Source organism: Phallusia mammillata, chromosome 1 (assembly GCF_965637545.1).
Source record: "Phallusia mammillata chromosome 1, kaPhaMamm4.hap1.1, whole genome shotgun sequence".
Taxonomy (NCBI): domain Eukaryota; kingdom Metazoa; phylum Chordata; class Ascidiacea; order Phlebobranchia; family Ascidiidae; genus Phallusia; species Phallusia mammillata.
The window spans coordinates 9093868-9108838 of record NC_137252.1 but is presented as its reverse complement, the minus strand read 5'-3'; the positions used below and the strand labels follow the sequence as shown (position 1 = coordinate 9108838).

The window sequence follows — 14971 nt, the reverse complement described above, 5'->3', positions numbered from 1 at the left end:
CAATAGGGTCACTTTTTAGCCACCTGGTTATAGCCTCTTTCTCTGTCATTCTGTTCAATTTATTTTGTATTGAAGTGGTGTACAGTTTTAATAGGCAAAAAGCTGCTGCTTTTGGAGTCTAGTGATATTGGGCCTATATTGAAAAGGACCTAATTTGTGTTCAAAGTATATCACTAACATGTTTGGTTACCCTATTGAATAATTAATATTCGAACGTCATATGCCTTAATCCCTAATTCTTCAGTGTACGTTACTGTCTCGCCACTTAAAGGTGTTTTCTTTCCTAATCTCGGTATTTCAACTTATATTAAAATTGCGTTTGTTGTTATATTTTTTCCTATTAAATATTTTCAATAAATATATTCCAAATCATACGGACGCACATCAATTCAGGATAAACAAAAGATAATGTTGTTTCTAGTAATTTTTAATGGCTGGCGACAATCGCATGTTTGTTACATCACATTTGATACGTAATTGACATTTTTGTGTGGAAAAGAAAGCTTTGTATTTGACTGTTTGTAAGCTTTTTTGCACGTGGTTAAAAATTACTAATTCTGTTCAAGTCAAATACTTCAAACCATGAATGGATTTAGGTAAGTTTTTACGGTAGTATGTTTAAATCTAAACCTAATAATATGAATATTTTATTTAGATGAGTCAAGTAACAGGGCCTTGCTAAATCCAGTTACGCAGGGTGCTGGCAAAAGAAGACTCCAGCTTTGTTTTGTGTTTGTATTTTTGGCTACGGTATCAGCAGCTGTTTTCGCTTTAACCGGTAGGTCTATAATGCTGCTGAACGTGTATGACATAAAGTAGCGCACTCTAATTGAATTTCCCTCATGAATATTGTACATGGATGACGCATAGTGGCTTGTTAGTTTACTGTGATGACATTTTGATGTTTTCGCTTTATGGGGTGGACATAAAAACTTTCTCTGTGGTGCAGGGTTTTCCTTCTACACATACCCTAGCAATGACACAAATTCTACGTGGCTAATATTCCCAAATTTAACAGGTAAGATACCAAAATGCGCATTTTGTGTGTTGGTATGTTTAAATTCGCGTTACATTTTACAGAAAGCCAAACCGGTTACTGGAATGAATCAGGGTCGATAAAGTTTGGCACTGCTGGAGGTTAGGCAAAAGTTCTTTTCATGACCATTGTGAATTCAACTGTCGTTTTGTTTATACGTTGTGGTCTTTTGTAATGATGTTTAAATTTAAAGTAACATTTTTTTATTCACATGTATTCGTCATTTTTTGTACGGCCAACTGCCAACACTGTTGCCCAAAATGCTGACGGAACCAAATTCAACGCAAGCATTGTACCTTCAACACAAGTGTGGCGAACCGTCGCTGTCAAGTATGAAAAATCCAGTGACTTCGGGTAGGTCAGAACTGTTTATTGAATCACACTTCAAATTACACAATAGGTTTCAAGTGCCCTTGATTTAAAATTTCTGACGTAATATTTCGAAATCAACGGTCCCCGTGCTTTGTAGGTTGACTCTATATTTATTCCAACTTAAAAGACAAACAGTGCTTCCAAAGTTATTCCTGTATATTTTATCTCACATATATATCAATGGGAATTATTGTTAGGAATTTTCTTTTAATTCTTATGCGACGTAGACCAATAATAAAAAACATTTGCTGTATTGGAATATTTAGTCAAATTCTTGGAGTCATCCACAAGCATTATGGTCACAGCTGTTTACCTAGGTGGTGATCGCTTCAATTATTGTGACATATAACTTACATGTTGTCAGTGTACGTCGGCATACTTAAATCTCGTCATATTTAATCAGAGTTAAGCAAACGCTTGAAACATTGATCAGCTAAAACTAATTTTTTTTTTCACGTAACCTGCCTACATTTGCAGGTCAGTATGCCAGTGCCTCTGTGGACGATTTCCCGTGGCTTGTTCGTATTGTTATCGTGGAAGATTATACAAACTCAAGTAAAATGCAGATGGTTGGAATATGTGGTGGAGTTTTAATATCACCACGTTGGGTGATTACAGCCCGCCATTGCTTTGCTGAACATACCGCGTATAAGTAGGTACTAACTACTAAGTGTACATGAACCTAGTACTAGTTGATATGTACATTTGAGGGTATTCACTCTTTTGCGATATAATTTGGTTTCTTACAAATCGTAATATCCTTGATATTATTTTTAAGCATAAAATTGTGTGGTACATTTACTGTTTGGTTACCTTGCCATACAACTTTTCGTGTGCTAAATAACTATTGCCCATACGAACGTTGCTATCGTGTTGAATTTATGTTGTTGTTGTTTTTTCGATTTATACTTGTTTGCTGGGTGATATATTTACAGCAAAAGACGAAAGTCTAATGTATTTCTCTATTTCACAAAAGTGAACTCTACAGTGTTTTTAACTTAGTTATCGCCTTTGATTTACAGGGCAGTCATTCAGTATGGTAATCCAAAAGACGGCGGGCAACAATTTGTAGAATTTCAGCAACTGTATGGCTACCCTGGATACGATGACCTTTACAACCAAAACGACTTCTTACTTGTTCAATTAAAAGTAAGTTCAATTTCATTACCTCAATTATTTTTCAACATGCGACTTTGTGCTTTACAGAGACCTCTGCATGGAATATTGATGCAACAAGCTTGTCTTCCAAATACTGACGTCATCCCCTCAGAAGGACGTCATTGCGCCATCGTTGGGTGGCCCGGGGGAGCGATCGGTATGCTGGAGATAAGTGGGCTTTCATCATAAATAATTGGAGACCAATAACCTTACCTCTTCGCGACACTTTGAACTTTTAATTATTGATGTTACAATCCCGTGGGAATTACGTGGCAGACAGTATGGATTCACATTGCTACGCTGAATCCGTCAAAGCTTCGCGAGAAATATTGATCCCAGAAGTTTAGCCTTTTGCAATCCATATAGTCAATAAAATCGGTTCTGAACTGTTTTTTAGGCATTAAATTAAGACAATATTGGTAAAACAAAAATAGCAACAAAATAGAAAGTATGATGTTAGCATATAAAACACAATTTCCATGTAGCATACCGTTTTATTTGTCCAAATGGATTCATAATGTAATGTTTAGGTTCCACAACTTTGCAAGTTTTTTGGGTCACGATTGAGCATCCAACAAAATGTCAAAAAAGATACTGCGGCCTCAAATATGATGTAAACATGAATATTTGTGACAAGGAAATGCCGCCGGTGCGCTCATCTGGCGAAAAGTGTCACGTGAGTCATGTTAAAACTCTTGTCCTTGTTTTATCTCAGCTTTTTATTTTTTACAGGGTTTGTCTGGAAGTCCGCTGCTTTGTCGAGAACACGGCCGCTGGGTGGTGTACGGAGTCCTCAACTGGAGTGGTCCGAGATGCGACGTCAGCTTGGGACATGGATTTGCTCTAACCTCGACGAGGCTACACTGGTTGTGTTGCATTATGTCACCTGTCGAATTACCAGCCTGCGCATCTGTGAAGTGTGATACTTAGCAGCATGCATGAAAAGTTTTTGCACCGTCTTTCAACATTCCTAAAAGCCCAACAGCAAAATGGTTTATGTTGGGAAAGGCACATTGTAAGAATACAAAACGCTTTAGCCTTAACATAACCGTCGCCTAAAACAGCCCGAATGGAAAATTTAAGCGTTTTTAGATGTTGAAACAAAGGTTTGTTTTTTGTCAAGTCCAGGGGTGCACAATCTTTTTGCAATTCAGAGCCATCACAGTTCCTTATTTCACCAACGATCACTATTGTGTCAAGATTTTTATGTATAAATTCCAGTGTTCAAGAAATAGGTTTTATCTTACAAGTCACCTTTGCCGAAATGTCCACATTAATTTATATTTTTGTCAAATAATTTAACTAAACGATTCGACAATCTCTCCAACTAATTATGACTCCACGATCTTTTTTTGTTTTTACGCTTTCGATTATTTATTTACTTACATTCATATTTACTTTAAAACACTACGTTTGAACACTCTATACCAGTGGTGGCCAACCTATGGCGCATGCGCCAAACGTGGCGCATTGCATGATTAGAAAGGGCGCATTGCCTTCTTTTGATAATCATGAAAATCAAATTAATAAACTAATAAATAAATAAAGTAAGCCAGCCCTATTAATTATATATATATATATAGTTTATCAGAGTTATTTTTAACTTAATAGTTCTTATTACTATCCTTCTCATGCAAAAGTTGTTTCTTTCTCTTTCTCTCTATATACAAGAAGTAGTCATAGAAGGTGGGGTTACGAGACATTTATGGCGCATCCAACACAGTATGTTAAAAAGTTGGCGAATGGTATGTAGAAGGTTGGCCACCCCTGCTCTATACTATATAGAGTCTATAGCAACTGTTGACTATATTTAAGTTTGACTAAGTTAGACATTTTTTGAAATCCAGAGCACGAAAACTGCTGCCAAAGGTAGACAGCTGCTGTTTCACGAGTTCCCGACACTTTGTACAGGAGACGAAAATTTGTAGCCTTGAACTTGGCAATACAATGATGCCAAACTTAATTTATCGAAGCCAGCATCCGAAACCGCGTTTTCGATTACCTAAGAGGTCAATGGCCGCATCGTAGCAGCCACGGCCGATCAAAACTCACGACGAGAGGACAATTAATTTGCGACTACACCTGTGTATCTCTGTGTGTAGTAAATGGCCGATAGAGGTGGTGTCAAGTGGCCGCCAAGCTTCATATTGGGGTTGCGTTGGCAGTTGATGTGGATTGAATTCTGCTGCCGTCGCGAAGGGGTCTTTGCCAGGGCGAGAATTTGATGCAACGTTTGTTGAGTGCGGTACACCAGGAATGCAATACACTTGCGACGAATGCACGGAACGCCGTAATTAATTTTCTGACGACCCTAAATTGTTTTGTGTTCTTTTAAAGCTGAGGAACGTAAGGCTTTGATTGGTAGATTTTGCAAGTAGCTTACCAAAGTTATAATGCAACGTGCGGGAAGAACAAACAATGTTATCCTAATTATTCACAAAAAAGCATCAGAATTATGATGCGTGGCACAGGCTACAGGTCGCTACACTTCTTTATCACAAATATCGAAAGCCTTTTCATGCCACCATGTGTTTTTCAAGAAGTATTTTCTCATTTTTCGTTATTATTGTTTTTCATCAACCAGTGCTGTGTACTGAGAACAGCCACCTATTGTTTTGTATTCTCGACGTGTGAAGTATCAATCGCGCCTGTCACATCGCTGTCGACAGGTCTTTTGGAGACTCCAAGGTTAACGATATGTTTTGGGTTCTTTAACGCCGTCATGCTGCTTAACATTCATTAGACGCATCTCGTTCTTATTTTGTCGACGCCGCCCGCAGGGGTCGTATAGCAAGTGCGCTAAGGTCTATGCACGGGCTCCGTGGGAAAAATTAGCCTTGTCGCGACGTTCGGATTTTGCAGCGAACAAACGAACTGTCCCGCTTGCATCCTGAACGGAACAGTTTTTGTTTCGAAGGAAAGTCTTAAATTAAAGACATCGCACGGCCCTCGTCTGTCTGGCGTAGGCTACAAGCCTAGTTTCAAAAAGCCCTGATCAACCATGTCGCGTTTCAGGCCCGGAACTATAGGGACCTGTAGCGACGCAAAACTGCTCGGTTCGTTAGGATTGGAAGCATATGCAAGGGCCTGTCTTGTAAGTGCCGTGAAAGCAACCATTGCCTGCGGTTAATATGGTTTCCCCTGCTGATGCCCGTTTTTTTTCCACGGCTGTTGTCAATCGCAGTCCATTTTATCAAGGGTGTTCCTTATGTGTTTCAATAACGCTTACCCTAATGGTCACGTGGTGACGCTGAGACCGATAATTGGGAATTGTTTTTTCCTGAATATATTGGAATTTTAATGTTTTTTTAGCCGCTGAGATTAAATAACTATTCTCGCTGTTATTTACTTCGGCTCATGTATTGTAATAACCGAAAAAAAAAACTCTCATCCTTAATGCATTTCAACAAAAAGTTTAAGCCTAGCCTACACCTGAAAGTTACAGAAACTGAATTATTTTACGCGATTCAGCGTTACCTTGTTGTTTGGTCGCAGACATGGTCTAACCTCCTACTTGATACTATTCCCGGATTTGAAGTGTCTTTGCGGAATTCACACGCACTCCATGTGGTTATGCGGCTGTTGTGCGGTGGGCAACTTGTAAACAATTCTGGAACATAAGATGCAATGCGGATGGTCGTATGTCTGAAAAGATGATTGCATAAACCTCCCAGTACGAAAGGACATGACACCGTGAACGTTTCCCAGACGAAAAGCAACTTCAAAATGGTGTCTGCGAACGATAGGCGTAAGAACGACCGTTGTTGGTAAACTTGAATATAAGAGCAACACTTCATTTTGTCTGTTGTGAAAACTTTGGTGCTATCCCTTTTTGCACATTAAGCTTAATTTTATGTGTTTGGAAGATGTAACCTAATGTATACAGACCTGTTTGACACTTCCTAATACGTGCCTTTGCATAGTTAACGTTATTATCTGCAGTAGTTGTGATTTTGTTTTTTTATGTGATTTTGGGCTTTTGGATTGTGATTTTGTAGTAGTTTGCGAACAGATTCTGGTCATATAAAGATACTAACTCGTGCACGAACAACTTCAAGATTAACTTTGAATGTCCCTGTAGTTGAAAGTGATCATTTTATGCTAAAATTATCTATTAAAATTTCTTTAAAAAGAAGCTCGTATGTGTTCTCGTAACAAATTTGGTGTTTGCCAGCTTAAACCCCCATTTTTAAGATACGTGGTGGTAGAGAAATACTAAACTACCGATGCATACATATAGGCTACATCACAGGCAAAAATCCCATGAAGCAGCGGGGCATCACGTGACAATGGATTACAGTTAGGTAAAGGCTTTTGCTTCATTACCAAACGTTAGCCCTTGTTCCAAAAACTGACTTAGACAAAACCGCAAGCTTGTAAGCGGCCATGACATCTGTGGTGCACGGTCACTGCTCGCGGAGTTTTAGTTGCACTTATCCCCCTGTAAGCGCTTCTAAAACTCGATTGTAACATTTCTGCTTTCAAGACCGCCAAAGAAGCGAATCAAACACGTGTGTTGGGGAACGCGCTGAAGCCACAGCAAGCGCAGTATGTTGATTCCGCTTGTCGTGTAGAGGTGTCCAGTTTCAAAATATTTCTCCCTGTACGATGTTGCGAAGTTGCCCTGAGAGTCGCGACGGAGCTCTTCAGGCACCTGTTGTTTACCACTGGACCCGTGAACCTGAGTTAGGTCATTGGTGGCGGCCGTCGCAGTTGCTTTGCGTTGTGAAGTAAGATCCTTTGAAGGACCCTTGGCGTGTGTTAGCACCTGGCCCGAACCCTCGAAGCCCAGGCCAAATTACAACTCACCACATGGGGATACCGCACAGACTTGTGGGTGACATTTAAACCCAATGGGTATTTATAACTTTAACTTTTTTGAGTGTTTCAGTAAGACAACGTGGTTTTTCAATTTTTATTGTTACTTTTGAAATGGCCGAACAAGGTCTGACAAACACCTGATTATGTTAATCCGCATCTTCGCCTAATACGTACATTTTTTTAATCCAAATAGTTCCGGATTAGTCGTGGTTTATTATAATAAAAAAATGAAAACCCAAGTTGTGCAAGATTCTTTCAGCACCTAATAAATTGCTTTATATTTTGTTCTTGTTTTTGGCGTGTACATTCGGAAAGAAACAATTCAGTTAATGATCAGTTTCACATAGGCACCAACTTAAAAGGCCACGAACTTTACTTTTCTGGTATGTGCCTTCATTCACCATGCTAATGTTTGTCAGAATTGATCGTCGGTCATTCCTCTAAGTTTCATGTTTTTTTACCCCCAAACCCGTACATGAATCGAGTTTTCTCGGGAAAATCATTAGAAACTTAGCCTTGCAGGCCCATGTGAACCGTCCTTGTGAACCATGCCCCCGCTGACCTCCCAAACGTTTGCGGTTACTGTCGGCTTTGGCCCCTACAAAGGTTATTTTTGCTGGGGCCCAACCGTCTGTAGTTCATGGTTACCCCTAATTCTTTGGGGAGCAATAAGATCAAAGCAACTTGGTTTTCTTACTTTTGTTACCCGATCCGGCGACGCTGTCCAACAGCGGCAAGCTTAACACGAGTAAGCCCGGACGCCTGCCAAAGTTCATTGTTGTAATAACAGAACGCCCATCCATCTAAAATTGCAGACATGCATGTATGAGAGTGTGTACAGACTATTGTTGCAGAACTGCGGTTTGGAAAGTGGACCTGTGCTATGCCTGAAAAGCAAAAAAATCGTTCATTTGCTGTAGTAAAATAATAAAACCAGAACGAGTTTATATGGTTTTATACAAGATGTGGACTATAAACATAGAAGTGTGTTGTGGACAAACACCCATCATGGGCTAAGCATCCTAAGAAAATTATGGCATCACACATAATTGACTTAACACAGACTTAAGTTCCCCCTAATTTTTAGCCTTGACAGCTGATATATTTCTGATTTTTATTTTTTAGACATAGTAAGAACGTATGAAAGGATTAAGTCCATTGGTCTAAACCAGTGGTTCCCAACCTTTCGTGGACCTGTGGCCCCCCTAAAAGTAACTTTTGGGCTTCATGGCCCCCCTCAAGTAACCCTACAGGACCTGTGGCCCCCCTAAAAATGTAAATGGCAATCTCGTGTTGAAATTTGGTACTAATTTCGGCTTTAAACAAGTCCAGTAGCGTAAATAAGAATCTGAACTTGTAAAAACCTCACTATAGACAAATAGTATGTGAAATAGTCGATTAAATTGGGGAATAATGTTAAAAAGAAAATGGTTTTTAGTGGGTGTTTCTGGTGAATCTACACCCGTGGCCCCCCGGACCACAGCTCGTGGCCCCCTTGGGGGGCCAAGGGCCCTGGTTGGGAACCACTGGTCTAAACAAACTGGAGTGTGGTATCAATTTTTTTCATCATAATGTAGCATCGCAGGAAAGTTTTGTTCAAATATCAAGAAATGTTGCAAAGGAGATGTTCGGCAAAGGGTAAACGAATGCTGAACCGATTCAGCCCGTGCCCACATCTTTTTCTACTTTACACATTTCTTTTATTTTTGCGGGAAAAAAGTGGGCTGAAAAAGACAGTACTTACGTACATAAAAGTTTCTACATCCAATGATTGCGAATAACTGTGAAATCCCTTTCGCATTTTGAAAGTTTTGAATGATCAATTGAATGTCTCGTGTATGCAAACACTTTCTTAACGTTGGTCTCGTACGCATTAGCTTCGCTTTGTATAAAGAAACACTGCTAAAGTACATACCCAGCTCTTGCAATGAAAAGTTCTACGGCAATTATTTCATCCAAATGAACATTAGTCGACCCTCAACATTCATAAAAGCACCCGACATTTTTGCGGTTGGGGCCGCATTGCCTCTTTTGCCCCCCAAACACGCAATTTTACCCCCCGCTTTTGTTCGCGGATTAGGATTATCCTGCCTGGTCAAATAGAACGCGCAATTAACTCCGTTTCGTCTGTCGACGTTGAAACCACGTCGGTTGGATGTCCCGGTTGTCTGCAATAAATCAAGGACAGTTATACTCGCGCAAAATTGTTAACAGTTTCTGTTGAAAACCTACAATCGTATCAGAGTATAAAATGGAACCTCGTGGTTTTTTGTTATGATTTCTGTTGGTTCGAATTGTTTACTTTCGCTTTCACAATGCCAAACACACTAAGGGGTTAGGGAAGCAACTGACCATTATGTCGATACATTGCGGATGTTAAAAAAAATCTGTTGAACTATTTAATAGAATTGACGTTAAGAATGTTGCCTATGTAACTTATTTCGGACTTTCATCATAGCAATTATAGTTATCTTTTGGGATTGGCTAAAAACATTTATTTTTCAAGTTACATTTATAACATGCTTACAAGTTTTTAGGTTGACGTTCAATTTAGGAACACGCCCTAATTGGTGTCAACTTTGTAGCCTTAAATCTTAAAAAAAATTCCAGCTCTTAACAGTATTGGGGGGAAACGTATTTTAACTAGATGCACTATAGCAGCAAATCCAGAAAAAATCAATAGTTTCTAGGGAATGTCCAATATTATTTACCTTCAAGCACTAAAAGTAGGACCAAACTTTTATCGCAGTAAACACTTACCCCGCCAACGGGGGTTTGCAACAGTCACCCCTCACCCCTCTCTTTGTTACGAATCAATGCGCTCGAGTTGACGAAGAAAAAGTCGCCCCCGTATAGCATGTTTTGCGGTGCGCAGTAATAGATCACGACTCCAAGACAGTTCGACCCAGTCTTATCAACAGGCCGAACCATTGTTTCAACGAAGGCGCACAATAAGAGTACATGGGCAGTTTGTGAAAGTAGTGTAGGGATGGATATAGTGAATTCAGGGGAAAGCTGTAAAAAGTGATGAAGAATCTAACTGCACGATAATATACCTAAACATGAATTTGTTTGAGCGAGTAGAAATTACTCTTGGCTCATACAGGGAAAAAAATTAAACTTGTTAGTTTTGTTTTTATGTTGTTATTATTACTGACAAAATATTATTGTCAGCTTTCAGCTTATAACGGTAAGTCATCTCCCAGTACATATAAGCAGGCATATTTTTAGCGCCAGTGTACAAATTGTTACATTAACGAATCAGCTAATGCACCACGTACGCATTTACCTGATACATATATTTTCATTCAGAATCGACTTGTTTATAATAGATGTTACTATAAATGGCGATGCAAAATTTTTAAAATGGGCGTTTATTGTACGTGTATTTTCATGTATGAAACGCCCTTTTTGCCGATTACGAAAATCTGGCGTCTTTTTTTGGATTTGTGTGGTATGTTGTTGTTATGGGCAAGTAGGGAGAACAGTGGTGAATTTTCTGATACCTTTTGCTAGACATCCAAATTAGCTGTTTGGAATTTGTAGCCAAATCAGCTGATCTAACATTTCTGGTGCAACAGTGAAGACAGTGTCCCATACACGTGACACAAAAATAATAAACTGTCAAATGTGTAAACATATGTTTTTAACGCAAAGTTATTTTATGTGCGCTTTTGCTTTAAATGATGTAGTGAAACTATATTGAAACACTTGTCACCTTAAGGGTCCTTAACCTTTGATCAAAGATTTTTCAGGTTAGTAAATACATACTTTACGTTCGACATGTCAACATTCTTTACCATACGCTTATCAGACCAGTTTCGATACAAAAACAAATTTGAAAACGGATCAAGTTCATTTCATTCTCGGTCGAGACTTCCGCCATTTTGAAATCAGGATCCGGAAAAAGTATTGGCAACTGGTTCGTGCGGAAACATGCTAATGGCCTTCGGGTATTTTCAGCCAGTGCACGTTATGTTTTCGTCACGCCAAAAGCGCACTATGCCACAGTTCTGCCCATTGCGCATAACATCCGCTTAAAACGTGTTTTAGCAACATGGGCTTGCGTGCGTGTCGGGGTACGATACAATCACGATGGGAAAAGTAAAATTCCAATATTTGTCTTTAATGCCTTTTTTGTTTTACTGGGATATTTATATGTTTCCATTACTGATTTGTATTATTTTGCCTAAATTTTTGTCGAAACATTGGTGTCACTTTAAACGCAGTTTTGTGCTTTTTCAACAATTCGTTTGTGTAATGGTGGTTCCCAACCTTTTTTGTTACATTCCTCCCTTTGCCAATTTAACATAAAAAATTATAGCAATTTGAAATAGACCTTATAATTAGGGATGTCCATTTCAGAATCCTTTACAACCGGGTCCAAATTATAATGGACATAATAATGTACATAAAAAAATATTATGTAACATTTCCAATGTAAATGTTTTTTTACAGTTTTTATGAAATTCCTCCCCCGAACTCATAAAATTCCTCCCTAGGGAGGAATTCCTCCCCGGTTGGGAACCACTGGTTTAGTGTGTTGTTAGTTTGCATTTTCGGAGAGGCATTTGATAATTCTTTGATTTTGATCATGCCAAAAGTGCAATACACATGTAAGAAGGGAAATTTTTACTTCGGAAATAAACGTTTTGCTTTAAGACAGTACGGTCCGAATTTATTTTTACCCTAATGACTGATACGTAGTACAAAAGAGCCTACATGCTTTTTTATTCACAAAAAATTCTGGGGATTTTTCTGATGAAATCATTCTAACAGCTATAGCACAGCAGAGAATGATTGTTTACGAATTGACAGATTAGGGCTGGTAAAGTGGCTTGTGGCGCAAATAGTGACGACAGGAAGACAAGTTAACATCTTGTCGCGGGCTTTTGTGCGGTTGTTTGCCGAGCAAACGCACAAAAACTCCCGTCACCTAATCCTTGTCAGGGCGGAGATACCTCCATTCACACCTAATTCATCGGCGGCCGTCGCTAAAGTAAACTCAAGTGATTTTATGTAACGATCCCCACACGCACTCTATGGGCGACTGAAAAGGTTTACTACGGTTTGCTACTCTGTTGGCGATTATTGTGGGTTACGTCATGACCCCTTTGTCTGCTTCGGATTTACTAATGGGTTGAGATTTCCCCATTTTAAACTTAGGTGCTTTTTGCAGTCGTGGTTATTCAAATTGTAAAATACAACTGGTTTGTCGAAGTGCACCAAAAAGATTTATACATGAGTGTGCCGTGATCGCAGATCTGTATTATCGCTTCAGACTGATCCTCGTAATAAATATATGTCCATCTTTACGCTTGGTTTTTATTTTAATGATTTCTCTGCTTTTGCCATATTACTGTCACTTTATACTATTAAAAACAAAACAATCTTTCGGAAGCTTTCGAAACACTACAGGTGATTTATTCTTTGTCGTATTGCTAAAACACATAATAGGTTTTGAAGTGTTGATCAATGCAGTTTATGCCATTTTCCAGAAATCTTATTATTAAGATTAACTGGAATTTAACTACAAATTACCGTAACGGGCGCGCTCCAGAGTCAAGTACGAGTTGATACAACCTGCGTCCAAATGTTTGTTCAGTGGCAAGTGGCTGCGTCCTTATCCGCTCGCATGGTGGGTTGGATGCCTGGGACTGGACATGCGGCGGTAAATGGACTGAAACATGTGAAAAGCGCCTTAGACACTCGACCTCAGCTTCCATGGCTCGAGATTTGGCACATGCCACAGGGTCGTGTTGCGCTATTGTCACTCTTTACCCTGCTAATGTGCCACCTGATCGATTTGTTTAGCTTCCAAGTTGGCTGTCAACCAAGGTCGTACTGTTGAATCGATACACTTGGGACGTGTTGGGCCTTCGTTAAATACTGTTCTCAGATAAATGAGTTGCGTATAAATTAGACGACCTTAATGGTATGAGTTCACAAGTAAACAAAACAGTAAAATAGACCCAGTTTGTACTCATGTAGATCCCTTGAAAAAAACTACAAATTACTTTAGTATTTGTAATTGCAACTAAATTAGGAATAAACTATGTTCATTTTTATAGCCCGGGGACAAGGTTTGAACGGTCTCCGCAATTTAAATAAGCAGAACAACGTAACATCCGAATTCGACGGTTGGATTCGAACGCATTTTTTTAAGTCCACGATAAAAAATGACACACTTTGATAGATGACTATTTCTAGAAGGCAGAGCTGCAGCTTACCGAGCCACGTGCATAAGAATTGTGTTGGCAATTTTTCAAGCGTTTCAAAACATAAGCGCAGGTCGCTCGTCCTGAGAGGTCAAATATGTTGTTATAGTCGCTTTACCTGTTTCCTAACTTATATTTGCGGAATGGAGCAAACCGTGAACGTCATTTACGGCGGATGAGACTATTATGGACTATATCGGATATTTTCAAAGTAAACAAACCAAGTAAGGAAAATAATGCCGGAACTCAGGGACCACCCGAGAGGTTTTTACCCAGTCAAGTTCGTGGCCGCGGGTGGTCAACTCAAGAACAAGAGCCAATGATGTAATCGCTGTGATTCTTCATTTTGTTTACATTCAAAGTCGTTGGTAAGGCGAGCTGTTTCGCGTTGGTTCGGAAACAATCCGTGATTCTAAACGCCGCAAATTCAATTATTCTCCTGATTTTGTGGTACGGTTTTTGGAGCTGCGGTCGCGGCCAACTCGGTCGGCGAATGGGAAAGCGTTATTTATTCGCCGTCGCACGGTTTTGATAAGTTTCCTGCGCACCGTGAAGCAACGCGCATTCACCACTGGCTGTCGGCCATTGAGCAGCATAGCCCAGGTGACACTATACGACCCTCCGGGGCCTTTAGAACGAGAGAACGCGGTTGTCGGTTTAAGGTCAGTGTCGTTAATTCGCGACACAACCATGAGGAAATTGCTTAACGCTCCCGTTGTTGCGAATGAACGTGGGTGAGGGGCTGCTGGGAAAAGGGTGAGAGCCCCCTGCGCACCTGCACCCCTGCCGGTTTGTTTGTTTGTGTTGTGGAAGCCAAAACACGTCAGCGCATCGCGTTGTCACGGGGTAGACGATTTTCCCCAACCGCGAAAGTTTTGTCAATGCTTTGCCAATTAACTCGAGTGCTTATGTAGCATGCGCAATGCAAGTATTGTGGAATTTGTGTAAACGTTACCATGCAATGTATTAATTTTAATTGGGGAAAGTAATTGATATGTTATACATTTTCTAAATCCAATTACTTTATGGAGTAGAATTATATTTCGAACTTTATTGCAATTTTAACGGCTGTAATTATGACTTAATAAATGGACGTGCAAAATAAAAATAATTTTTTTTTCAGCAGTTGTTTGTTTTCCACGAAGGCCTACAGGGGAAATGTGTTTGTCAACCTAAGTTGCATTTAAAGAAGAACCTCAAGGCAATAATTATTTTTAACATTTTCCTAAAAACAGCTCAAAAAAATCTGGTTCTTCGAATTTTATCATAATAGTGGTATCGTTATTTGGGAATCGAACTAACATTTCTAGCGTTTGTCACGAACTTTGTTGCGATTTAAGGAGCTTCCACATGCCTCAATCGACCT

The 14971-nt window shown here is 39.6% G+C and overlaps 1 protein-coding gene across 2 annotated transcripts; it reads left to right on the top strand.

Moving 5' to 3' along the window:
• The first annotated feature begins 650 nt into the window (after positions 1–650).
• On the top strand, positions 651–4061 carry LOC145208955 (chymotrypsinogen B-like). Of its 2 annotated transcripts, XM_080079201.1 has the most exons (8): positions 651–778; positions 950–1018; positions 1081–1390; positions 1886–2060; positions 2431–2557; positions 2615–2723; positions 3097–3242; positions 3299–4061. In XM_080079201.1, exons 3-8 carry the CDS (start codon positions 1297–1299, stop codon positions 3494–3496), a joined length of 849 nt encoding a protein of 282 aa, XP_079935327.1. In that variant the 5' UTR covers positions 651–778; positions 950–1018; positions 1081–1296; the 3' UTR covers positions 3497–4061. The 2 variants fall into 2 exon arrangements, with proteins under 2 accessions (XP_079935327.1, XP_079935326.1); XM_080079200.1 differs by having other exon boundaries at positions 2431–2723.
• Positions 4062–14971: the final 10910 nt, after the last annotated feature.

Bases quoted from the DNA above. Each gene is read 5' to 3' on its own strand.
- LOC145208955 (XM_080079200.1), top strand. From the start codon at position 1,297: ATGCTGACGGAACCAAATTCAACGCAAGCATTGTACCTTCAACACAAG. The intron at 1,391-1,885 runs GTAGGTCAGAAC...CTACATTTGCAG, and splicing joins GAAAAATCCAGTGACTTCGG to GTCAGTATGCCAGTGCCTCT. The intron at 3,243-3,298 runs GTGAGTCATGTT...TATTTTTTACAG, and splicing joins CATCTGGCGAAAAGTGTCAC to GGTTTGTCTGGAAGTCCGCT.